The following is a 27,959-nucleotide window of genomic DNA, read 5'->3' as shown; positions in this document are numbered from 1 at the left end:
ATGTATCGTTAAACCCGCCACCACCCGACACAGCCAGCCTGCAGCAGGGGGGGGCGGGGCTGGGGTTGTGATGCCCCGCCCCTGCGGGAGAGGAGAGAGGAGGGGGGGAGGTGAGATGGGGGGGATAAACATGGGGGAGGAGAGAGGGGGGGGGGATTGGGGGGGAGGAGAGGGGGGGGGGATTGGGGGGGGGGAGTGAGGGGGGGGGAATTGGCGCATGCGCAGTGCGAAGCAGCACGTGACCAGGCCGAGGCGACGCAGGAGCGAGCAAGCGACGAGTGTGTAGGAGGCCGTCGACGATTTGCAGCCGTCATTGTTGTTGGCGTCGTCGTTGTTGTTGGCGTCGTCGAAGGACCGCGCCGTAGCGGGCAGCCGTTCGTGTCGCGGAGGGAACGAACTTCTTTGCTTTCTACGTCAAGGCGGCGCGCAGATCCACGGAGGGAGATGAAGGCGGCGGAGCTGTGCGCGGTGGCGGTGGCGCTGATGACGACAGGCGAGGCAGAGCACCGTGCCAACACCACCACCACAACTACCACCACAACTACCACCACAATCACCAGCAATACCAACACCACAACTACCACCACAATCACCAGCAATACCAACACCACCACAACTACCACCACAATCACCAGCAATACCAACACAACTACCACCACAATCACCAGCAATACCAACACCACCACAACTACCACCACAATCACCAGCAATACCACCACCACAACTACCACCACAATCACCAGCAATACCACCACCACCACAACTACCACCACAATAACCAGCAATACCAACACCACCACAATCACCAGCAATACCAACACAACTACCACAACTACCACCACAATCACCAGCAATACCAACACCACAACTACCACCACAATCACCAGCAATACCAACACCACCACAATCACCAGCAATACCACCACCACAACTACCACCACAATCACCAGCAATACCACCACCACCACAACTACCACCACAATAACCAGCAATACCAACACCACCACAATCACCAGCAATACCAACACAACTACCACAACTACCACCACAATCACCAGCAATACCAACACCACAACTACCACCACAATCACCAGCAATACCAACACCACCACAACTACCACCACAATCACCAGCAATACCAACACCACCACAATCACCAGCAATACCAACACAACTACCACAACTACCACCACAATCACCAGCAATACCAACACCACCACCACAATCACCAGCAATACCAACACAACTACCACCACAATCACCAGCAATACCAACACCACCACCACAACTACCACCAAAATCACCAGCAATACCAACACAACTACCACCACAATCACCACCACAACTACCACCACAACTACCACCACCACAATCACCAGCAATACCAACACACACCCACCACCATACCAACACAACTACCATCACAGCCATCACTACCACCACTAGAACCACAATCACCACCACTACCACCACAATCACCACTACCACCACAACCACGCTACCACAACTACCACAACTACCACGACAGCCATCACTACCACCACTAGAACCACAATCACCACCACTACCACCACAATCACCACTACCACCACAACCACGCTACCACAACTACCACGACAGCCATCACTACCACCACTAGAACCACAATCACCACCACTACCACCACCACTACCACCACAATCACCACTACCACCACAACCACGCTACCACAACTACCACGACAGCCATCACTACCACCACTAGAACCACAATCACCACCACTACCACTACCACCACAACCACCACTACAATCACTACCACCACTAGAACCACAATCACCACTGCCACCACTACCACCACTACAATCACTACCACCACTAGAACCACAACCATCACCACTACCACCACTACAATCACTACGACTACGCCATCACCACCACCACTCCACCCCTAATTATATCATTCAACACGCGTACGTTCTCCAAAGCATGTTTCTCTTTTTGTTCACTCATGTGTGAGAATTGCATTGTGATATAATACTTTATAGTTTAAATACAATATATAACATGGTGCAATACTGTACCTACAGCATACCGTACAACACGCACCTCCCCGATTAGCGCGTTACGAGATAATTTAAACCAACCTAATATTACAATTTTGATTTAAAGCTTATTTTTATTATGTTATTGTTTCCCTTCTACGGGATTTTAACGAAAGAACCAAGAATATCAACCTAATATGACTCTCTAACCTTTTTGTCTTAAGAACTACCGTACATTATATCCTTGCATTGTACACGATAACAAAAGCAACGGAACTTGTCACGATTTAACAAAAGCCATTGTACTGCACTGCTGTGCGTCCGCGCGCGTGTGATGTCCGCCGCACATTGACCAGCGTGGTGAAGTATGGTCAAACAAAACTTGACGAATAGCGTGGGGGTACGCCCCCATCCAGCAGTAGATTGACAGGGCGGGTACACAATACACAGCATCATGTAGCAATGCACTTAACTATAACGACTTTGTCGTAATATTAAAAGGGTTTTTTTTTGTTGCGTTTGATCGCTGTAAGTATAAATGTTGTGTCGTAACCCGCCACCACCCGACACGGCCAGTCAGCTTTGTCACGTGAAACAAAACTTGGCAATTAGTTTACCAGTGTATTGTATAGTGTATAGTATAGTAGTGTATAGTGTAGTTTATGATGTAGTGTATAGTAGTGTATAGTAGTGTAGTGTATAGTAGTATAGCTTACGGCCCACCGGTGTGTTGGAGAGTAAATCCACAACATTTACTATTTAAATTTCGATTTAAAGCTTTCGTGACTGCAATGATTCATCTTCTTTGGTTCTTTCAGTAAAGTCACGTAGAATGAGGATAAAATAATAAATTGATAAAATAAAATAACACAATAATATTCTCACGACGTTTCGGCCACAACACAAGCGGCCTTCATCAGGTGAAGGGGCGAGACTGTCTACCAGACACTGTCTACCAGACACTGTCTACCAGACACTGTCTACCAGACACTGTCTACCAGACACTGTCTACCAGACACTGTCTACCAGACACTGTCTACCAGACACTGTCTACCAGACACTGTCTACCAGACAGTCTCGCCCCTTCACCTGATGAAGGCCGCTTGTGTTGTGGCCGAAACGTCGTGAGAATATTATTGTGTTATTTTATTTTATCAATTTATTATTTTATTCTCATTCTACGTGACTTTACCGAAAGAACCAAAGAAGATTTACAATTTACTCTCCCAACAAACCGGTAGTAAACTACACTTTACACTACTCTATACACCATACACTACTACACTATACACTACACTATACACACTACACTATACAATACTACACTATACACTACTACACTATACACTACTACACTATACACTACTACACTATACACTACACTCCTACAATATACACTACACTATACACTTTACTATACACTATACTATACACTACACACTATACACTACACACTATACACTACTACACTATACACTACTACACTATACACTACTACACTACACTACACACTACTACACGATACAATACTACACTATACACTACTACACTCCTATAATATACACTACACTATACACTATACTATACACTACACTATACATTACACTATACACCACACACTATAAACTGCACACTATACACTACACACTATACACTACCACACTATACACTACTACACTATACACTACTACACTATACACTACTACACTATACACTACTACACTATACATTACATACATACACTACACTATACATTACACACATACACTACACATTATACACTACACACTATACACTACACACTATACCGGTAACTAATTGGCACGTTTTGTTTCACGTGACAAACCTTACTGGCCGTGTCGGGTGGTGGAGGGTTACGACACAACATTTATGCTTACAGCGATCTAACCCAACAAAAACCCCTTTATTATTGTGAATATTGGCCGCGGAAGCCGACCACGTGTATACCAACAGCAGCAGCAGCTCGGTAACAAGTCAAGCTTTGCATTCCACCACCCTCGTGGAGCAGCGTTAAAGCACTCGGCCGGGAGCGTCGTGTGCCGCACGTGTTGGGTCCCTGAACTCCGCGAGTGATAACGACGCCGACGGCGAGTTAACGTGTAAGACGCGTTGACGTGTAAGACGCGTTGACGTGTGTAAGACGTGTGTAAGACGTGTTGACGTGTAAGACGCGTTGACGTGTAAGACGTGTGTAAGACGCGTTGACGTGTAAGACGAGTCGACGTGCAAGACAAGACGTGGGTAGCTTCGAAGGTAACGCGAACGCGTTCACGGATACTCGCAGCAGCAGCAACAACAGCAGCAAAAACAACAGCAGCAACAACAACAGCATCGTCAACGAGATTACAAAGAACGAGCGGCCCCACGACGGCTGTTGTTGTACCGCGCGTTTCCCCGTGAAACTCTCTCGCGCCTGTGGATCATCCTCTCGAGATGTGGAAGGTCTCGAAGAGTTTTCGTTTCTTTTTTGCAAGTCGCGTCAACTGGGACACGCGCACAGCAAAACACGCGTAATGACACGTGTCAAACACATACACACACTTTAAACAATTAGAACGTGGGAAAAACCCATATTGAGCGCGTGGAAGAATCCCTCCCACACTCAACGGATGTATTCATTTAGGCCCAATCTCGGCAATAGAGCCATCTGAGCTATCCTCGTGTCTGAGCTATCAGGATACGCCACATACATGATGGGGTCCATTCTTAAACCTTTTAGACCAGTCTTAAATACCTGAGCGCAGAACCGTCGATGCCCCTGGTAATGCCGTCCATGATGTACTTGCAATGTAAGTTCTGAGAGAGGATGTGCAACGAAACATAGTTTCTAAATAAATAAAAATCTAAAACTTGTGCAGGATGCATTTATACAATGAGCATCCTATCCAAATCGGCTCGAGCCTCCCGTAAATCACGTTTCCTATGTGTGGTCACCCCCCTCCTGAACCTTTCCTGCCTCTCCACTCCGCTTGTTGAAGACGACGCTGCTCTAACAACAACATCGAGGCCCTTCCCCATCCTGATCTCTTTCCTGAACCGTCCCATGTTTTTTTTCCCCCATAAATTTCCTTCGTATTTCCAACCACCCCTTTATCATGTTACTATTTGTATTCCCCACACACACATTCACTCTACTCCCCCTTCCTGTAGTGGGTGCCACAGATAAAACAAAAAGTTGCTTGGCACACCCAATAAAACATAACAATATATACATCAATAATTAAGTTATGCACACGGAACGGTCCGTGTAGGTTATTGTCGAGCTGTAGCAGTTGCAAATGTGCAAGCGTGTTTTGATTAATGATATAATTAAGTTTGAGACCAACAATAATATGAGCACAAAGGATTTCACAAGAACAGAAAGCACATCATCCCTCGCAAGCTACACAGCTGTGCACAACACAGAGACACGTGATCATAACAGCAGGGGGCCAGTTGTGCAGGTAATATCACAACTTCTCCTTAGTCCAGCATCTGATGCAAGTTGTGAGTCACAGCGAGCAGTAGAGGCAGAGGTCAGCCGCTTTGTGCACATGTGGCCGACCCAAGTGCTCGGCTTGGTCAATCATTGCCAAGGAGAGGTGTGGCGGCTCACCCGCACTCGGATGGGTGACCACCACCACCATGGTTTGCCAGGTGTTATCGGTTTGTAGCTGTGCGGTGGCCAAGAGATTGTAGTGTTGAGTCTCGTCGCCTCTTTTGCATTGTCGGTATTCTCCAGGCACTTCAGTTTTCAGTCCCACAAAGCCAAAAAAAACTTAAATAGGACAAACAACGGCACGTCAATGAGTCTCGAGCCTCTGCGGTGCTTTCTCGTTTAAATTACATTATTGTTGTAGGTTTTAGCGACCAGACAATGACCACGCATCGCCAGATCTTTCACAGAGCCGTCGACTTGTGGCCAGTGTTTTTCGGTTGTAGGGCAGCGTAATGAGGACGTTGGCAAGTACATAGTTTTGGTATCTACACGTACAGTGCCGCTTAAACTATGGCTTATTTTATTTATTTGAATGTGACCTGCTGCAAGCGGGGTGGGGACGAGAGGGCGGCTGTTTTGCCATCGGGCTTTAGTCAAATGCGCTGCCCCTGCACGAAAAATCCCTGCCGTCGGCAACTCGAGATTGAAAAGGACACGGACAATAACAACACGGTGGTACGAGAGTGCAGGATGCCATGAAGTAGGCTGCCAGGGCAGTGCATTTGTGAGTGAATGCTGCACTGCTGCAGTGCAGCCGTCTGCCACAGGGTACAATGGTGGCTAGGAGATGTTAACCACCTCGCTAGGTATACAGGAGGTCGTGGGTTCGAACCCGACCCTGATGCCTGTATGTTTTGAGTTTTCGTGTTCTGCCCATGGGCCGTTGTGGATTTTTCTCCGGATCCTCCGGTTTTTCGCTCCACATTTAGAAACATTGCCGTTGGAGTATTTGGCTGATATGAATTTCCACATAATGAGCCACTTAGTTGAACCATCATTTGTGGCCAGGTCGCTTCCGGCAAAAAGTTATCCAGCTCGGTGGACCTTACCTGGTAAAATAAAAAAAATAGTTCAGTTTTATAGGATTCACGACTGTACCTCCACTGTGGAACCCCATCCCCAGACAACTCTGCCCCCCCCTCTCTCCTTTTGAGTTGTGCCTCTGGGGGGGCCCCCCTAAAGTGTCCCTTGCTCAGTCCCTAACCATTCCTCATTTGCAGTTCTGCGCTCTTGAGATGTTTGTTACATCGGGCGCATTGCAAATGTGAGTTGTGGTGCGAGTGTAAAAGCTACAGGTAACCAATGCTGGGGATTTATAGGCAGGAATCTGTGGCGCATAGCGTGGGCGTGGGTGCGACGAACAGCATGCGACTTTAGTTTCCCAGCTGCTTAAACAACAAGGTGGTGTAGTGAGCAGGGACAGCGTGTGAGATAATAACCGCAACACGCTTTCCCATACAGCACTAAACCTACGTGACCACGAGCGACCTGAAGGGTTCACTTGAGCAATTACGAGGCCCTGCTGCTCGTGGAGTTGCTGCGTTCCCTCGCAGCTCAACCCTGACGCCGAGAGCCACGTACGTGAGCCCGGAGCGCCGGTCAAAACCCACGCGTAGCACGTGACCTCGGGTGATCATCCGGTTGAAAGAAGATCTCCGATTTCCGACACGAGCCCAGTTTGACATGGCCGTCCAAACGCCATTATAAGCAAAATGAGGAATTGTGCACGGCGAATCTGCGTTTGCCTCGCCGTGTTTCCCTGCGTGTCACTGAAGTCAAATTTTTTTTTTTAATGGCGATACCAGCGTGGGTTGACGGGTGGTCATGAGGTAACTGGCGAACAGCGGTGGTTGGAGCGGTTGGGTTGCGCCATGCCCAGTTGTCCGGCCACGTCATTGCGTCAACGGGGTCTCTGGTTACAGAGACACGCGCCGCTCACAAATACAGTGCTCGCCCGTTCCGCAAACGAACGCGAGAGAGAATCGCTGATTCCTACACATACAGTTGCCCTTTCGTCGATTCCACTGCTGGATGAAGGTCTGCGCAGCGCCTATGCAGGCTTGTGGGATAACTTGACCGTAGTTCACCACGCTCGTAAGCAACGAGTCGGTGAAAGTGGGTCTAGCGTGGACGTGCGAGCTTGTTGCGGTACAGTTCGTCAATGGATGTCCTTGCACTTTCCCTGATGGACCACCGTGTAGTGCTGCCCCAACAACTGCCTGCACGATGCCTGGTGCACATGGCGGTCGCTCGTTCAAGAATTATCCAGCCTGGACCCGGATTTCCGCAAAGAAATCTGATGAGCTTGAGCTCATTCCGAGCGATTTTGTCACGGGCAAAATTCCTACACGAGTCGCGGAATCCAGTCTTCCCTGCTCAAACAAGAGTCGGACATCACTCGTCTTCCACTGGACGCTCTCAGCCAGCAGTGGAAAGTCCACATATCCATAAGGAAAAAAAATCACTTATTATATCATAGGAAAGGTTAAAAAATTAGTCGGTTGTTTAGACATTGGTAAGAAATAAACTACACGTACAGTGTTCACTGATACATTTACGGATTGCTCAATTCAGCGTTATCATGATAGGCATTGTTCTGTGCACTGGAATGAAAAAAATGTCAAGCCACTGCTGGATTGTGGGGTATTTCTTCATATTTCGTTAAGGCTGTAGAATTCACGTGTCACCTCTGTGTAGCTCCAGAAATTTTAAATAAAAATGTCCTGTTTTTATCTCTTCCTTCAAGCCCCGTGGGCCCAATTCATAAGTCTGTGCCGAGTTATTTAATGTGTTAGCATAGCGCACAAAGCCTGTTTTGTCACCGTGAATTTAATTGTTTATGGCTATAGGCTGTTCTTACTGTTTATCGAGCAAATTTCTGTTTTAAGTTTAAAATACAGAGCAAGTGCCCGCCTAACAGAACTGAATGTATTGTGATTGGATCCACTCCATGCTCCCGTCATTTATAATTAGGAATTGTGTAACTTCTTATTTCACATTCCCTTGGCCATCCTTTTCCATGCAATGGATTGATGGGCACAGAATTCTGCCCGCACACTTCTGCAAGGGCCTGAAGTGGATGCGCCTCAGTGGGGAATGGACTGTACCACTGGGTAACCGGAATGAGCGCGGGGTGGGGGGCGATAGGGAAGTGGGTTCCAATAGGTCCCGATATGATAACAACAAGCGCGTGTTTATTGTCGGCCACCATGTGCCTGAATAAGTGATCATGACGAGGCTGTTCACGTGGGGGTATGACTCACCTCCACCGAACCGCATGACCCACCCTGGGACAGTGGTCTTATCATCCTTGTATAGCCACAGCCGAATGAGCACAAGGCGTGTGGGAGTGTTCGAACACGCTTTCCCAGTCTTTCCCAACCTGTGGGAAACTGATTTCTATTCCGATTTAAAGCTTTCGTGACTGCAGGGATTCATATTCTTTGTTCTTTTGGTAAAGTCACGTAGAAGGGAAATAATAAAAATAAAACATGGTAAAATTCTCACGAAAGCTGTCTTTCCGACAGCTCTTTTTCTTCACCTGAGGACGGCTGCTTGCGTTGTGGCCAAAACGTCGTAAGAATTTTATTGTTTTATTTTTATAATTTAATTATTTCCCTTCTACGTGACTTTACCGAAAGAACCAAGAATATGATTTCCATTCTTTGTATTATTGCACGCGTTTACCCAGGAAAGCCGGAATGAATCTTAAGACTTACATTATAGGTGTCCTTTCAAGATTTCACAGTAGGAGCCGATGTTGCCAAATGTAATCCTAATTGAGAAATATGCAGGCAATGTCCATTTTCAGCAGTGAGATGTTTGGCCAATATCAGTTATGTTGTATGGTTTACTTTTTTTTATCTCCGGGAGAAAATAGGAGAATTCAGAGGAACCCATGCAGGACAGGGGGACAACGTACGAACGCCAGGAAGAAAATCGCCCATGTCAGGAATCGAACCCGGGAACTTTTTACCGCGAGGCACGAGTTGTTACTGTTACGCTTCTATGCAAAGAGTTAGGACAGACCCCCATTGATTTTTGGACACCGGATGTGTATCTTTACCTTTTTTAGCAGCTACTTTAAAATTCACCACTTTTACATTCCCTTCATGAATTAGTTTATTGATTTGAAAGTGATGACCGCAGCTGGTCCCCTAGTACATGTCCTCTGTCTGACATCAAGGATCAGGAGTCCTTCATTTGCATTGCCCTTGCCATGATCCTTAGTACTGTTGCATTCCCTTCTGATGTTTTCTTTCTGAAACGAGAAGCTTTTGGGTACATTCTTCACTTGAACCTTATGGCGGGACCCCTGAGTCCCATAAGCCCTCCCGGCTCTCGCATAAACTGCGTTGCGACGTCATTTTATGTCTGTCGAAGGCTAACGACACGAGAATCAGTTCCTCTCGACGAGCTCCACGCGATGCGCTAATCAAAGTTTCAAAGTTTTGTTTCTTCTGCGCATTCGTCCGTGCTGCTGCGCTATGACGACACGACAACAGAACGATCCGGGCCAGGTGGGTCGCGGCGTTCATGTGCGCAGTGGGACGGAGTCGCCAAAAATAAATTCATTAATTGCGATCTTGACTTCACTTGTCTGCCGGAAGACTGGCCGACAGGAGCAGCTGGAGGACCTCGTGGCTCCTTGAGGGTCGCAATTTAGAGGCAAAAAGTTCCGTAACTTGGGAACTGTTCCTGGCCTCGCCACTGAATCTCCTGGATGTGAACAAGGAGAGAGGGTTCACAGGCTCACTCGGTGTCCACAGGGTCGTGCAGGAGGACGTCTGTGCACATGGGGCATGCGCCTGCCAACGCGAGGAGGCGCGCGTGACAGCGGCGGCGGTTTCCATTCCAGGAAGTGAAACCAACAGAGTTACACGCGCCTGATGGTGGCTACATCGTGCTTTGTGGTTACATTTACAGTTGAACACACGGATCCACATTATTGTGTAATGCAACATAACGTTGCCGCTTTTCAGAATATCAATTTAGATTTTATGTACATGGTTAACAGATTTAGAAAGGGACTCCACCGTTTGAGATTAGATTAAACGCATCTTGCTGTAGAACTTTATCTTACTCGAATGCTGCGATACACCGAATTCACACGTCACAGATTTGCCCATTGTTTCCTCTCATCTTTTTAATTCACCTCATCTCCAAAATTACATCCGTATGTACTACTGTACATACATTCTTGTAAGATAAGATCCAGTCCCCTTCCTGTGGTGCGCCGTGCTGGTGAGCTCGGTGGGAACGGAGTGCTCGGAGGCGCGAGTTCTCCTCACTTTCTCGTGCAGCGCCACACACGAGTTCGGTGACTCGCAGCCGTGTGGCCAACGTACCATGAGCGTTACACCGGGTGGGCCTGCCCCATAAGTTGTCCCCTCCATGGCTGATGGGCTAGCCAGGGTGGGTGGTGTCGGCGATACGAACGCACCCCACTGTACTTGGCACGTGATTGGGCACCTGTTGAAGTGGCCTCCACATCAACAGCTGCCCCCCTGGTGAAATGTCAGCAATGGAAACTTTCCTTTGTAGACGCTGCTTTTATTGGCTTGCCTTGTGGGAGTGTATTTGTTTAGTTAAGGTGTAGATGTTGATTGTCCCATCAAAAAAGAGTGGCTAAGTCATTGGTTTAAAGCATTTTATAAATGAGAATATTTCAGGCTTCTCCTTTGCTTCGACATCAGCTGCGGTCGTGTGTGTGTGTGTTTTTTTGGACCGGTGTGTGCTCGGGCGTTGAGGCCCACACACGACCACCCCAGCGACGCCACTCCAATTCCGCGTCTTATGCCCCCCGCGCCGTACAGGCGGCGCGATAGCATCGCCTCTCCGGGCACCGTGAACGCGGCCGTTGGGCGCGAATTAAGGCGACCTGGGAAAAATTTTGCTTAAATTCTGTGCGCCTAACATGTACAGCTCTTATGGTTTAACTGTTAGTTAAACCATAAGTCACGACAGTGTGAATGTTCAAGTAGAATACTGTTATGCTGCAAAACCGTTGTACTACGCTGTTATAGTTTGATGCATCATTTAGTACATTATGCTGCGTTATATGAACAGTATAGTGCATGGTTCTTTGTGTCTAAATCCACTGCTGGTAGAGAGGGCGTCCCCACACACTATTCCGGTGTTGGGGGGGTAATGTGATTGTACTTCGGCCACACTGGTCAATACGCATTGGTGAAAGCGGGAAGCATGGTCATGGAAACTTAAGAGAAATACAGCAATGTATGCTGTTGCACGACCCTCCGCTGACCGTGACATAGCGCTGCAAGCAAGTTGCTTATCTTCTGAAATCTGATGAGATTGATCGCATTCCAATCATCGACTCAAAGCCGTACCTGGAACGGGTCTGAAGGTGCCACGAATAGAGTGGTGGTGGTACTTGCAGCTTTGCCCTTGGCGCAGGGCCTGCACACATTATGTGCACTCTCATTCCCTCGGCTTGTTTATAATCTCTCGGTGACGTGACTGCCGCGTGTTTGACTCTGGAGACAGTGCAGAGGTGCTCATGCCACTAATCCGTGACGCGGAGCAAATTCCACGTAATTAAACAATCGCAGCAAAATACTGTCGGCTCCGTGTTGTCGGCGACTTAAACACGGAGGCAGGCAGAAATGAGAATGTATACAAAGTTACTGGCACACACTGATTATTCTATAACTCCATTGTACAGCAGTCGCCACGTGTAATATATATTTAGCTATCTTTCCCTTGGTTCCCTTTTAATTGTTCATGTCGGCGAGTACGCGCAGAGTTTCACAGCTTTCACGTTCCTCGAGGCCAGTGGAAAGCCCCGAAACTGTTGTGATAACCGCACGCACGAAGTCCACACTTCTGCTTTCATTCTCTGTATTATTTTGGCTGCTCTGAAAATGCAACCGTAGCAGCGTCCCGCATGTCCTGGATAAATAAGGGGTATCATTATCTCAATTAGCGCGTGACCAACTCGCCTGCTCATTCGCCCGATCCCGTGGCGCAGGTTTGAACGTGCACAGCGCTTGAATAGGTGACCGCTTGTGCACAAAACAGGTGCTGTAGGCTGTTGCAGGCTTACATTGTGGGCAGTGGAAGCAATTGAAGAAAAATCCATTGGTGTACTGTACTTTTGTGCTCCCGCCATCCGTGCTCCCAGACTTGACCCCAACCCGCACCGACCAGAGTGGTAAGGTATGGTCTGGTAAACTCTTGCACCTACACGGCGTTAGGAGGTCCTATCCCGCAGAGGATTGTCAACAGGGCGTGTGCACGTACATCCTTACCATCGCTCATGTGTTGTGGTGTGCTGTATTATCCTGCAGTGGGATGGGTGCTTGCTGCTCCAGATATCGGCCACTATGAAATCTACGATGATGACAAGAAGGTTTGTCTGAAGGCGCAGGCAGCTCTGCAGCTGGTTGTGAACAACACCGACGATCTGGTGAGTCGAGCAGTCTGGCGGGACTATCCCTTGCGTGAGTGCGTGCCAAGCGAAGAGGATGCTCAACGTTGAGTCCGAGCAGCCTATCTCACCACTAGCGTGATGTGTATTCCCGTCTCGTGAGTGGATATCGGAGAGCTACCTCTGAGGTTTCTTCAAGTGAGAGTAATTTTTGACGTGCCACAGTCAAACCCCTATTTAAAATGACCAGAGATGGAATTTGGCTAATTCAAATTTGGCTAGGCTGAGACCACTTGAGAAGCCAGTATAATCACAAGCCGATGCCTGGGTTCGAACCAGGATCTTAGCTAATCCATAATTGACACTCTATCACCTACATTCTGCTCAATGTTTTATGTTGCCCACAGCCCTGCCATTATCTCAATTTAAATGTGCATTGCAGTTTAAGTTGGGCAGAAGCAAATGGGGGTGGTACCCCTTCCCTGTGAGCAGGATCACTGCTCGTGGTTCCATGTGTCTGCTGCATAACTGAGATGTTGTACTTTTAAGTTACAATGTGACACCGCTGGGTTGCGAGATGTTAACTACCTCGCCTGGTATACAGGAGGTCATGGGTTCAATCTGAACCCTGACGCCTGCTGTGTATTTGGAGTTTGCATTTTCTCCCTGTGGTCGCCTGGATTCTTCTCCGAGTCCTCCGTTTTTTTCCCTCCACGTTTGGAAATGCGCGTTTAGAGTATTTGGCTGCTTTAAATTTCCACGTGATAAACCACTTTGTTGAGCTATCATTTGTGGCGCTATCATTTGTAGCCAGGTCGCTTCTGAAAAAAAAGCTCTATAGCTCGCAGGGGCCTTACCTGGTAACATAAAGAAATTGTTTATTTGAGCTATGATAATGGCAGGACAACTCCGCTGCCTCTAGGCGTATGCTGTTACCTGTCTCTGGCAACTTACATGACGTTGGACTCGCATACCTTGGATTTCTTTTGCAGGGTTTCCTGAAGTTCGACATCAATCCGAATGTCACCAATGCCAGTGGTTCTTGTTTATCCATTATCTCCACACTGAAGCTCCAATTCAAAGAGGGATCTGTCTTGTTCACTTTTGCAAAGGTAATGCCCGCTTCTTTACAATTCACACGTTTCATACATATTCTTGGTTCTTTTCGGTAAAGTCACTTAGAAGGGAAACAATAAAATAATAAAAATATAAAACAATAAGATTCTCACGACGTTTCGACTGCAACACAAGCAACCAATATCATCCATAATAGAGTTTTTTGCGTTAGATCACGTAAACATATAAATGTGTCGTTAAAACCCGCCACCACCCGACACAGCCAACTAGAAAGTGTTGTCACGTAAACAGAACGTGGCCAATTCGTCACTAGTACAGCACACCGGTGTGTTGGAGAGTGGCAACATTGTGGCTTTGCTCTGTTTACGTGACAACCCTTGCTCATGGGCCGTGTCGAGTGGTGGTGTGTTTAACGACATATATTTACACGATCTAACCCAAAAACCTCTTTTCTGGGTTTCATACAGTCTAATATTGGAGTCTAAAAGCCCATGTCTATTTGGGATGTTTCATCAGGGTTGGAAATAAACAGCAGTTGAAGTGTATCCTTATTACATGCGTCGTGTTTCTACTGCAGACTGTCTAACGTATTCTGTTTTCCTCCTTCAGGAGAAGACAAATGCAATTTTGCAAACTATTACAGCTGAACTGTCCTTAACCCCTTCAGGCCACGGTGAGAAATGGTCACATTATTTAACACTGAGGCTTTTGCGACCAATATCATCCATAATAAAGTTTTTTGGGTTAATTCGCGTAAATATTAATGTGTTGTTAAACCCGCCACCACCCGACACAGCCAACTAGTAAGGGTTGTCACGTAAACAGAACGTGGCCAATTCGTCACTAGTACAGCACTACACCCGTTGTGTGTTGGAGAGCAAATCCACAACATTTACAATCTGAGTACGACGTTTCGCCAGTAATTACAACTAGCTTCATCAGGCGACAACCGGATTTTTTGGAGAAATCCTCCCGTTGCATCCCTCTATTTTGGGAACAAAACAGGAGGATGTCTCCACAAATATGCCTGTCACCTTATGAAGCTAGTTGTAATTACTGGCAAAATGTCGTACTCAAGATTCGAAATGTTGTGGATTTGCTCTCCAACACACCCGATTTGCTGTACTAGGAACGAATTGGCGTTTTCTGTTTACGTGGCAAACTTAACTAATTGGCTGTGTCGAGTGGTGGCGGGTTTAACAACACATTTATATGTACGCGATCTAACCCAAAAAAAACCCTCTTATGGTCTCGTTGTATTGATACGTAGAGAGAACGCACCTCATGGCATTGTATTGATAAATGCGCTGTGCTGAGGTCGAGACAGAATGAGTGTCTACTCCGTGTCGGTGTTTGTGACAAAGCGCGGCCTTTCATTCCCCCGTGTATATTTTTGTGTTTTTTGTACTTTACAGGTTATAATGATACCTTCCACGGGAAGATCCAACTGGCACCATCCAACGAATCGTTTGAGTGTCACTCCCCGAACACAGTTGTTCTTGGAATGGCTCTCAGTCTAATCGCGTGGGACGTGCAAGTGCAGCCTTTCGGCATCGATAATGGCACCTTCTCACCAGGTACGCGCGACATTTGACCGCTCGCTCTCCTCCTCGTGCCACGAGCGGGCATCCGCTCTCTCGCGAGGCGTTTGGTTTTCCTGCTTTCATTGCAGACGTGGTTTGCTGTCTTGTCAGAATGTGCCCCGAGACACCTCGTGTACAGTTGTGTGGGCATGTAGTTCGCATTTTCTCCGTGTCACCCCCATCGCCGTGCTGGATTTCAGTCGGTGTACCCAGGAAACCGGTCTAGTAGTCACATTGTAGCATGAAGTCATAATAATAATGATACCGAGTATTTTTACATCGTGCCATTCGTGCAAACTGCATCTTGCAACGCTGCACAATCTCTGCATACACAGAGGTGTGTGTGTGTGTGTATATCTGTTAAGATGTTTTCAGCCAATTAATGAGTGTCCGTACGTGTTGGAGAACACCCACGTGTGCGTGGGGGCAACACTCTATCCCATTCAGATGGGAACGTTGGAGATATTAGTCCCCAATTTCTGTACCACCCCCTGGCGAGACAGGATGTGGCACCCAGAGGTGTGTGATATTCGTGCAATACACCAACCCTTGCCGCCTCCACAGCGTTGGATTGCAGGCCGCCGTGCCTAGCCACCACCGCCCGCACGTGAAGGGGGGAGGCGGCTTTGCTGTGTTTGCGGTGGTCAAGGGAAGGCTGCGGAGAGCTTTGGGCAGTAAACCTCCTCGCCGGGCCCGTCATGCGTTTCATTACAGGCGTCAAGTGCTCGAAGGATTTCACCTCTACGACCACCCATGCCACGCCGCCGCACAACCACACCACGCATTCGCCCAAACCGACAACAACCTCCCCCGCTCCCACTCATCCTCCCACTCATCCTCCGCCGGTACCACCGGCACCACCGGCGGCGCCTTCCAAGGGCAACTACAGCCTCACCCAAGACAACCAAACCTGTCTCATTGCCATTTTGGCCCTGCGCCTCAACGTGGAGTACATAAACCAAAGCTCCAAACAGGTGCGTACACCCTCATGGCCCTGTGCACCGCCCCCGCCCCCGGGTCGACACTTGGCTCCGCTGTGAAATCTGCAGCAGGTTTGAGAGCTAAACGTGTAGTAGGATTTCGCGACCAATGTTATCCATATAAAAGTTTGTTTGGGTAAGATCGCGTGAATGTAAATGTTGCCTGATGATGCCGGTTGCAATTACTGGCGAAACGTCGTGTCTCAAATTGTAAATGTTGTGGATTTTACTCTCCCAACTCAACCGGGGTTCTGAACGAGTAACGAATTGGCATATTTTGTTTACATGACAAACCTTACTAATTGGCTGTGTCGGGTGGTAGTGGATTTTAGGACACATTTATATTTAGGCGATCTAACCCCAAAAATCTCTTATGGATGAAGGTTTTGAGAGCTTTTGGTGGCGAGGTGCGGTGGCACCATTGGCATTGGCCTTTGATGTTATCTCGATTCGCCTGCAGTTGCGTTTGACACGTGTCCTCGTCTGTTTACATATTTGTGCGATGGACGCCGTATATCTGTTTAAAGATTCTACATATTTTAACTTAAATTCTTCCATGACGAGTCTAAAAATAAGATGCCAGAACCATCTTGCGCCACAGGAAGTTTCTAATATCACATTCATGTTGTGTTTGTGCTACATTGTCAATATCTTATGTTGCACGGTTGTCCTTGCTCTGATTTCCATTTGCTTCATTGCTGTACTTAATCTGTGTTGATTTTGTTGACACACAGGGTCACGCATGTAAATGACACGCTGTCCTGCTCTCTTGAGTTCTCACGCAGCTGATGAAGATTGATTAAACTCGATATTCACTCATCTCACTATTTTGCAAAGCCAGCACTTGGCACCACTGGAAATGCTGTTCACTCCCGCGGCTCTGAAACAATCCGCATCTGCTATCTGACGAACGGTTACGCGTGTGCTGAATTTCTTTCGCACCGTACGTAGCCAACCGTGCCAATCTGAGGTGGCTGTTATCTCCTCACAGGTCGCCCACGGCATATTCAACGTGGATCCCAATAACACCAAGGCCACCGGCCATTGTGACCCCAACTCACCCGTGCTGCGCCTCACGTATCCCCAGGGTTATCTGACGTTCACATTCGTCAAGGTGAGGGCTCTGTCGCTGTGCTGCACGCCGCGCACAGTCCAATTCCTCACACCCCTCTCGTGGCTTTGACGGTTTTGAGAACCACAAACACACCGGGCAGAAAACATTGTCACACTTTGTGTCGGGAAAATAATCGTCCTCAAGTAGACATGATTGCTTTATCCCTCTTTGCGCAATTGCCCTACGACTCACCAGTGGACTGTGTCTTGTCTACTCCTCGCAGAACGAGAGCAAGTTTTACTTGCACAAGCTGGAGGGCCTTCTCCAGCATACTTTCCCTAACGCGACGCCTCACGGTGAGTTTTAACGAGTGCCTCCGTTCACGCCATTCCTGTGCCCGGGGCATTGCCTTGATACGACCGTGCAGGTACCCCGTAGTGGTTGTGTACACGGTGCGTCGTTAAACCGGCCGTGGCCGTGGCCATCGCCCACGGCCGGAGCGTTCTCTTTGGGGTGTTTTGACGGCGCTCGAAGTTCAGGGTGATGCGATCTTTTCCCCGGTTACCCACCGATGATGTGCGTTGCATACTTCATCGTCTTGACATGGGTGGCGGGGTGGCACAGTCATAACACTGGCCTGGCCCTCACGGTATGATTGTCCCGGGTTGGATTCACGAGTTGGGCATCTTTCTGTGTGGAGCTTGTATGTTCTCCCTCTCTTCTGTATGGATTTCTGCCTGGGCCTCCGGTTTCCTCTCGTAGCTAAACACACATGCAATGTAATTGGTGTTGGGCAAACCACATCCCATTGCTGAATAGTTACCTGAAAATTACTCAATTACAATTTCACACGGCAGCAACATCGTCCAGGCTACTGTGAAAACTTGGCAGTCTTGAGACTCGGTGAGGCTTTCCTTTATAAACAAGTTTAAAGATGATAATAAAATTAAAAATGTTCCACATGCTTCAGAGTATCAAAATTGTACACGCATACGTGACAAAGCTGTCCTTATGAAGTCTGCTCTGCCTCCAGTTCATTGCATTCAAAGCGGGGGTCTCTTCCCCATTCGTTTTGGTAACTGTAAGCCACCGTGTATTGACAAGCTTAAAACTAAAACCACAAAGAGAGGCGGATTAAAATGCTTCTATGGAGCACGTATTTTTCACGATTCGTTCCAGTTATACGCAATCTTACAGCATGTGCTGATAGTTCTTTCATGCCATGGAAAATAGGGCCTTTTATGTGTTTAATATAATTAATATCCATGCACACTGCACAAGCATTCGCCCCCCAAATGAATTTCCCATCAAATGAGCATTGTGGTGGTGATCATGTCTTCTTTACAGCACTGAGCCAGTGGTGGAAATTCCCCATCCCCATGGTGCAGGGGTTGGCGAGTTTATCTGTAGTAGGACAACCAATATTGACTTCCCCGCAAAGTGGTATTCTATTTAGCGACCCTGGAGGGATAGGTCGGGTCAACCCCCACCAAGAAGTTGCAACCTTCCGATTACGCGCCGCTCGCTCACTCTTACCGCTGAGCCTCCTGGCCAATTCTGGCCAGAATGTAACAACGATGTGGATGGAGGCTGTGCACGTGCCATGTAATCCAGTACCGTGGGGGGGGGACGATGGTTGGTGGGCAACGAGGTGTCGCCATAGATTACCCGCTCCTTCGTACGAGTTACTCCCCCGTTGGTCCGGTTTCATCCCGAGATATAAACACTCGTTAAATGTCCGATGACACCTTTTTAATATGTAGGGGACCACAGAGCTTGGGCAATTATTGTGACCGCCGTCCTTCTCGTCCGTGGTTCTGGCTCGCGTCTCCGCGTCGTTCTCTTTGTACGAGAGCGAGCGATGACTGTGCGGCGCGTTGCAAGTTTAAATTATTAAAACAGTCGCGCCATCGCGGCACAAACGCGCACGCCATCGCGCAACTGCGCCGCCTCCTCCGCTGTCGTGCTTGTGCCCGTGCAGAGAAGTACGTGGGAGCCAACAGCTCGCTCAAGCTGTTCCAGGCGAGCGTGGGCAACTCGTACGCGTGCATGGCGGAGCAGTACGCGGTGGTGAACAGCACCGTGAACCACACCGTCAGGGTGGTTATCTCGCAAGTCCAACTGCAGCCCTTCAACGTCACCAGCTCCAAATTCTCCACAGGTCCGTCTCCCCACCCCCGGTGCTCTCGCTCGCTCGCTCGCTCTCTCTCTTTCGCTTGGCGTTGGGAAATCAATGGGCAGAATGCATTGACCTTGTAATATGTTCAAATTATTACGGTCGTACGTTGGCAGTGGTGCTCAAGCGCAAATAACAACAACAAAATCGACACATTTCTCAAAGCACTGCCCGAGAGGGGAAAACGTAATAGGCCACGTTTCAGACAATTGCCCGTAGCAGGGAGATGAAATAGGGACTATGTTATATTCTTAGTTTTTTCGGTAAAGTCACGTTGTTGTTTCTCTTCAACGTGACTTTACCGAAAAAACTAAGAATATGAATTACTGCAGTCACGAAAGCTTTAAATCAGGGACTATGTTGTTATAGGGCATTGTTATTGACGGACGTGTTGGGCTTTCGTTAATATTTGTGTGTTGAATTTATTCGGCAACCGTAGGTTGCCGAATAAACGCTGTACGTCCTGCAAAGGTGCGTGTGATTGGTCAGTATCCGGTACATTGCACTTCGGCGACTCCTTAGCTGCCAGTGATGCTCGCAGTTGTGTGCGCGTGTGTGCGCGTGTGTGCGCGTGGTTAACGTGGGTCGATTTGGCGTGCATTGAGTACCTCGTGCGATGTTGAAACATCCCTACGAGGGAGACGAAGGAGACCAGGCGTAATGCTGGCCACCCCCACTCCCTCGTGTGCCATCCCGGCCTAAGTAGTCGTCCGCTAACGGTACTTGCCCCAACAGTCTGTGAGAGGCCATACGGGGGGCGGGCCTTGTGACTATTGTCTTTGGTTAACGTGGGGAGTGGTGGCGCAAAGTAGTGGCTAGTGCGCTGCGCGTAATCTCGGCGACCTTAAAGGTGACGATTCCCGACTACGCTTAACATCTAAGTGATGATCGAGATCTGAACCGGACCTGGGTCTGTGCTTGGTCGCCTCGATCATAAATGATTACCCGATGTGGCATGCAAACATCAGCACCTTAGGAAACGTGGGCGGCCGGGTGTGGCTCTTGTCACACCCACTCCCTTGTTATGCCTCACTGCCCTCAATAGATATTTCCAAACAAGCACTTGGCCCAACAACAGTCTAAAGTCTGCACGGGGTATCTTTGCCCGATTTACGCGCGTGCGATTAACTGCGTGTGCAATGCTGCTGATCTCTGCGCTGTGATTTCCCCCAGCCGAGAAATGCTCGCAGGACACGGACAACATGCTCATCCCCATCATCGTGGGCTCCGTGCTGGCCGCACTCGTGCTCGTCGTACTTGTGGCCTACATCATCGGAAAACGCCGCAGCCACTCCGGCTACCAGTCCATCTAGGCCTCTCTCCATCCTCGCCACCTTCCCAGCCAATCCCCGCCCTATCCCCTCACCACCCGGGCGGCCCTACTTTCCTCTGCTCTGTTCCCTCGCTGCCCGGCTCTACCTTCCCACTGCCCTGTCCCGTCACCACCCAGCCCTACCTCCCCCGCCCTGTCTCCTCACCACCCAGCCCTACCTCCCCCGCCCTGTCTCCTCACCACCCAGCCCTACCTCCCCCGCCCTGTCTCCTCACCACCCAGCCCTACCTTCCCTCTGCCCGTGTCTCCTCACCACCCAGCCCTACCTCCCCCGCCCTGTCTCCTCACCACCCAGCCCTACCTCCCCCGCCCTGTCTCCTCACCATCCAGCCCTACCTTCCCCCCGCCCTGTCTCCTCACCACCCAGCCCTACCTTCTTCTGCCCTTGCCAGCCAGAATGTCTTCTGAGATTGGCTGCGCAGCCTTTTCCCCACGGTCCTGTTAAGACCCACAGCCCACTCAGATCTAAAATTAAGACATTTCTGGGTAAATTTTTTTTTTAAGTTTTCTTCTTCCAAAGTGGGGCTTTTGATGGTATATCTCTGTCAACTTGATTTGTTTAATCAGGTGAGAACTACGAGACTATTGTTTGCATTTTCTCTATGCATATATACATTGGTTGACTTATGTTCTGCCACAACCAACTGCTATTCCTTCAATATGAATATTTCTCCAGATCTGAGTGGGCTGTTCAGACTTATCTGGTGTGACGCATTGCAGGAGAATGCCGTGGTAAATGCATGTAAACTAGAAAAAAAATATTTCCCAGGACACAATAACTTTATGCGTGTACCACGTGCTGGGCTTGCGCACCGCTTCCGACGCGAGGCCGTGGAAATCGAAGCCACGCAGCCTCGACTGGATTAGCTGCTTTGCCCCGAGGCCGTGGCGATCTTTACCATGTCGCACCGATCGCTCTTGTCGTTCACCTAGCTGCCGTTTCCAAAGGCAATTGGTGGTAGGTCCACTATATTGGCTCGGCCTCACGGCGGCACGCATTCAATGAGATGCGTACGATCGCGTTCGCCGGCCTCGAGTCCGAGCGGAAAGGTGTACCGGGCGTTGCGGTCGCGGCTGCTCCGAGCCAGGCCCGGTTGATTTGGAGAGCAGCAGCAGCAGCAGCAGCAGCGTCCACCCTGATAAGCGGCTTTGACATCTGTCTACTCAAAACCTACTGGTAGCTGCCGGAACGATAGATCACTGAACCAAGAGTGAACCTCGTGCCCTGACCCTAAACACTTGGCCGACACTCAAGCCAACGTCGATTCCCGGTGCAAACCTAGACTTTACGTGCTGCCCCCCCATCGTGCTGCCCACTCGGGGCAGCCGTGCCACTGCACCGGAGGTCCACATGCACGAGGATGCATGCTGCTTACGAGTCAGCCTATGGATGGGCCATCGGCCATTTGTCTGAAGGTTTGGTTGATCGCAGGCATTCTCGAAATCGGTGATCCTGCGCAGCGATTGGATGCGAGCTGTCTGCTCTGAGATCTCCTTTGGCTGAGGGGCCTTTTACAGGCGTAGGCGATGATTGATTGTGATCGTGCTCGCCCACCCACGGAGTCCAGTGATGTTCCACCGAGCGACGGCGCTACCCGGCCAAGGCTGCGAGCAACAGAACTCCGTTGCTTCTGCGAGCCAATGGGGAGTTTATATATATAAGCGAACCGCTCGTGACAGCATGCCGCTTGCTACGCTAAGCTTCAGCACCTGCACTTGCTGATGTAATTGTAATATAGGACGTCTGAAATGAAGCTGCTAACTTTCCTCAAATTGTAAATGACGGGGATGTCTGTGCAGCCACACACACATCAGACCCTGCTCTGTTTCACTTGACTCGTGCAAGATGAATGCAAATACCTTTGACCAACCCGAACATAAGGCGACTCACGCTTGCTGTGACGCCTAGCATTGGAAGGCACGAGGCTGGAACCTGACCTGTACCCATTCAGCCTAACTTCACCATCAATCTCTAACCGCATTGATGCAACCCATGGTAAATGGCGAGAGCAAAGTGAGAAGGAAGGTGGTGGTGGTGAGTGCCGTCCGTGGTGGTTGCCGTGAGTTGACGTCGGCCCAACGGCTTCTGAATTTTAATGTGGTCGTGGCACGGGCAGCACTTGGGCTAAATTAGCCTCTTGATTCGAGAAGACGTGGTCAGCTTGTGTACGTTGGCAATGTCAGATTTTCTGCACCGTTCCGAGGCCTGCGTTTCGAAATGGCGAGGGCAATAACGGCAATGAGTAGAGCAAAGAAGCTTGCTGCGATGATCCTCGCGTTGGCATCGCCGAGCAGTTCGGGGGAGTGAGAGCGCGGGGATGGGGCCCGTCGTGGTCTCGCGCCACGGTACCCATTCCACCCCAACTTGGGGCTCGTCCGGGCCACCTTCGCTCAAACGTGGGCGCTTGGACCGGAGTGGTCACGCGATTCGTAGGTGTCCCCTGCGCGGGTATGTGGAGTGGCCACGAATTTTAGGATATATTGTTTGAATATACAGTACAGCACGTGTGGGGGCAGCATGGCGATTTGCGTGGGCGCCTATAAAGGGTGACGCAAACTTGTGGACACTTAAACGCCCTTTGCCTGTCATAACCATGAAAACAAAATTGCGCTTCCGGGTTTCCTCGGTTAGTTTAGTGAAAATCTCTGCCTTGCACTCTTGGTATTTTACACCTGCACTGGGCATCGGTAAGCGCGGGAAATCGCTTCTCCGTGGGCACCAACACGTTTGTTTCAGGGGTTGGGCTTTGTTCCAGCCGCCGTTTTGATTTTCGGCAGTGCCTTGCAGGTCTTGCGGTGTTCCCCCCCCCCACCGATCACCGTTCACCGTGCCCACCGAGGTAACGCGATTACCTCTCCCTCGTCAACCCTGTGGCGGTGAACGATTCCCGCGTCACCCTGCCACGTGGAGCCGGGCGGGGCGGGGGGGGGGGTCACGTTAACCCTGGAAGCGTCGCCCGGAGACTGGAATGCTCTTGGTGGGTGCAAGGCATAAACATTCAATGTTATATAGCGTGGTTCGTGGAAAACTGCATCTCACATTGCCGTGCAAGACAACCGCAGAAATATTGCCCCGCGCAAATACATAGCACGCCCTAACCCAGGTCAACTCAAAGGGCGTAGTAAACAAAAGGCTTTTTGAACTGGACTTAAGTTGACCAATACGGAGCAGTAGTGCGGGCCACGCAGTGGAAGCGCCACCTCCGATTAGCACGGTTGGCTACGTACGGTGTGACAAGTCCACCATGCAGATGGGAAGGCATGCCCACTCAATGTCTCGCATTTAATTGTAGGCGGAATGAAGCAGCTCCAATACTGGCAGAACGCAGTGTACCCTGGTTGGGGGTGGGGTGTAGGTTGCAAGGAGGGAAGGGAGAGGCATAGGCTGAAGGGAGCATCTATACCACTCCGGCTGCCCTCGCTACGAGGAACAGAAGCAACAAGTTGAACGCTTGACACTGGTAAAAAAGCGATTGACGTGTTCCTTGGCCTGGTCGTGTTTCACGTGAACACCCCCTCCTGTCTTTGAGCATCGTCCGATCAGGAGACTGGCGCCGGATTCTCTGCAGCGTGCGCTCCGCCGACGTCTTCGAATCTACACCAACGAGTCTCATTAAGTTGACAAGCAAGTTGCGCTTTCACAATTCTTTATCGGCGCCGCTGCAACGCCCTCCCCTCCCCGGTTATAAAACAACAATAACGTTCGGCATGAAAGTCGTGGCCTCTCCGGTGAATTGCGTTCGTAATGCGTGAGCGGGAAGCGATGCAGGCGCTTAACCACCGAGGGACGTCTTGCATTGCAGGGGTTGAACGAGCTCTGTGGTCATCTCCTCCAGCAGTGTCTGCTCGTAGCGGGGTAACAACCGGGGGCGTTGGTCGAGGCGCACCGCATCATTATTACGAACCCATCGCCCCAAAGGGAATTGAGTGCCGCGTGGGAGCATTTTGATAAATGTGTTTTATTTTTTAAATGGAAAACAGCTGCATTTACAGTACTGACGTTACCAATAATGCCGATGCGATGTGTGAAATGTTTAAGCATATTTCGTAACCGGGTGAGGTGGGTTCGTTTCCAATTGCTGGGTGATTTCGCGTGGCTTTTTAAATGTTATATCTGTTGTGCAAAACTTACGAGATTCTTTAAGTGCACTAATCGCATTAAGTATAAGTTGAGGGCCTCTGTACGCTGGTGGAGTTGTTACCCGAGTTTAGTGTAAGGATACAATAATTTCTGGCTATAGATTGTGTAAGCCATGATAGGGCCGCGTTGTTTTGCTTTCTTAGTTTAGCACGGCTTCCTGTAGTCTGATCATTTTCCATAATGTGTAGGAAGCATCTTTACCCCCCCCGCGTGTTGCGTCCCCCTCTCCCTGGTTCACGAGCACGCAGCTGTGCCGGCCTGCTGCCTGTAAACAGCTTCTGCTGCTACTCCCCGCTGTCACAAATATGCAACGTCCATCGCGAGACCCTTGCACCACACCCGTAATTGCGTGCGCGTGTGAACGGTGGGTCAGGTCTACCGGTGATGTTGACCTACCCTGATGAACCCCTCTTGCCCCCACCGTGAACCTATGGTTTGTCTCCAAATTGGGTGTGCGACTTGACTGTAGTACTGCCTGCCCTGGCCGTAGTACTACCTGCCCTGGCTGTAGTACTACCTGCCCTGGCCGTAGTACTACCTGCCCTGGCCGTAGTACTACCTGCCCTAGCTGTAGTACTACCTGCCCTGGCTGTAGTACTACCTGCCCTGGCTGTAGTACTACCTGCCCTGGCTGTAGTACTACCTGCCCTGGCTGTATTACTATCTGCCCTGGCTGTAGTACTACCTGCCCTGGCTGTAGTACTATCTGCCCTAGCTGTAGTACTACCTGCCCTGGCTGTAGTACTATCTGCCCTAGCTGTAGCACTACCTGCCCTAGCTGTAGTACTACCTGCCCTGGCTGTAGTACTACCTGCCCTGGCTTTAGTACTACCTGCCCTGGCCGTAGTACTACCTGCCCTAGCTGTAGTACTACCTGCCCTGGCTGTAGTACTACCTGCCCTGGCCGTAGTACTACCTGCCCTAGCTGTAGTACTACCTGCCCTGGTGGTAGTACTGCCTACCCTGGTCGTAGTACTGCCTGCCCTGGCTGTAGTATTACCTGCCCTGGCCGGAGTACTACCTGCCCTGGCTGTAGCTCCAAACACCAATCCAGTAGAGCTGCTCTGTCAAAGTGGTGGAGTCTCCTTCAGCTCCTAAATTCGTGGTGATGAGCACTTGCCGTTCCCAAAAATCACACGGCATTGTGAGTTTTCACCTAAGTTAAAATCCCACCAAGGTGGATGTTAACCTTAATTAAACGGGCTTTAAACGCTGACAATACAGCATTGTGCCCTTCCTGCTTTCGAAGGCTTTGTAGCTTAATGTTAGACTGATGTTTAATACTTTTAGGGGGTTTTCTTTTAAAAAGGGATTTTTTAATTGGTTATTTCTTGTCTGTAGACGCTGGTTTAATGTAACTCAGAAGCACCAAAGCGTCGTAGCCACTTCTTACCACCACTGCTAGCAGATCGAGAACCATGCCGCACTCTGGTTCGGAAGCTTATGGCCACCCTCCAATTTTGCTGTACAGCTGCCATAGTAGTGTAGTGGAGCGTAGACTGGATTTGCAAACCAAGGGGGTCGTCGGTTTGATTTCGTCTTCCGGCACTGCAGTTACAACAGTGCTGCAAGTTTCTCAAATCCTTGTGCTTCTGTCCACCCAGCAGCAGTTCAATTTGAAGTGTGGGTGTGCCCACCTCCTACACATCTGGTCCACTTCGCTTTCATTGGAGGATCTTCTGCCAGCATTGGTATAATAAGCAATTGCAGGGCCGAGCCTTTACCATTTTGGCTTTACCACTTGAATAATTGTACCGAATGCCGGAGAGGGAGATGGTGCTCCGCGTGTGATGCATGCTTTTCTGGAGCAGGATGAGTTCCTTTCTCTCTTAAAATGTAATCTGGACATTGTGACACTGCATGGTTGGCACTGCTTCCTTCCACCCATTTCCAGAGTAGGTGGTGGCTCGGTGGCATTGAATGTGTGAACCGTACTCTTGTCAGTTGTGGGGGGGTGAAGACGGTGGCGACGAGTGGCAACATGATGGCTGGTCTGGGTGGTTAGAACATGCTTCAAAGGGACTTCAGTTAATAATTAACGGGTTTCTAATTTGTGTGTATTGTTTTAATTGGCTCTCTTGAATGTGCAGGTTGCGTTTGGTAATAAAGACTTCTGGATTTGACAACGGGCAAGAGAGTGGCTTTTCATGTGATTCTACTTATTGCTGGCTATTCCCGATTAGACCTCGATTTAAAGCTTTCGTGACTGCAAGGATTAATCTTCTTTGGTTCTTTCGGTAAAGTCACGTAGAATGAGAATAAAATAATAAATTGATAAAATAACAATATTCTCACCTATTGTGTTATTTTATTTTATCAATTTATTTTATTTTCATTCTACGTGACTTTACCGAAAGAACCAAAGAAGACCGATTAGACCTGTTTCTTTTCGTCGGTACAAACACTTTCATTTGACAACTCGATTATTTGGAGTAATTGGGGGGGAAAGGATGAACCCGTATCTAAAAAACAACTAAAAATGCAACATTTCGTTAAGCAAAGTCACGTAGAAATAATAAAATAACAATAGTGTACGACGTTTCAATTGCAAAACAAGCAATCATCATCAGGTACAGAAGAGCTAAATTTACGAGAGAAAAGAGACATAACCGCAGATATATGTACAGACAGATACAACAGGGGATACAGGGAGAGAGAAACGTGGGAGCACACTAATTCAAACAGGGTTTAGCAAGATTTGGA

General features: G+C 49.1%; 1 protein-coding gene across 1 annotated transcript; it reads left to right on the top strand.

The window, feature by feature from the left end:
* The first annotated feature begins 212 nt into the window (after positions 1-212).
* On the top strand, positions 213-27,382 carry LAMP1 (lysosomal associated membrane protein 1). Its single transcript, XM_076074294.1, has 10 exons — positions 213-493; positions 12,833-12,951; positions 13,905-14,024; positions 14,599-14,662; positions 15,405-15,566; positions 16,287-16,546; positions 17,544-17,666; positions 17,890-17,962; positions 19,588-19,767; positions 20,956-27,382. Exons 1-10 carry the CDS (start codon positions 445-447, stop codon positions 21,093-21,095), a joined length of 1,290 nt encoding a protein of 429 aa, XP_075930409.1. The 5' UTR covers positions 213-444; the 3' UTR covers positions 21,096-27,382.
* The last annotated feature ends 577 nt before the right edge of the window (positions 27,383-27,959 follow it).

The sequence above is a fragment of the Petromyzon marinus genome, chromosome 47 (assembly GCF_048934315.1).
Source record: "Petromyzon marinus isolate PM22_M1 ecotype Great Lakes invasive population chromosome 47, UKy_Petmar_22M1.pri1.0, whole genome shotgun sequence".
NCBI lineage: Eukaryota > Metazoa > Chordata > Hyperoartia > Petromyzontiformes > Petromyzontidae > Petromyzon > Petromyzon marinus.
This window is presented reverse-complemented; position numbering and strand designations above follow the sequence as displayed.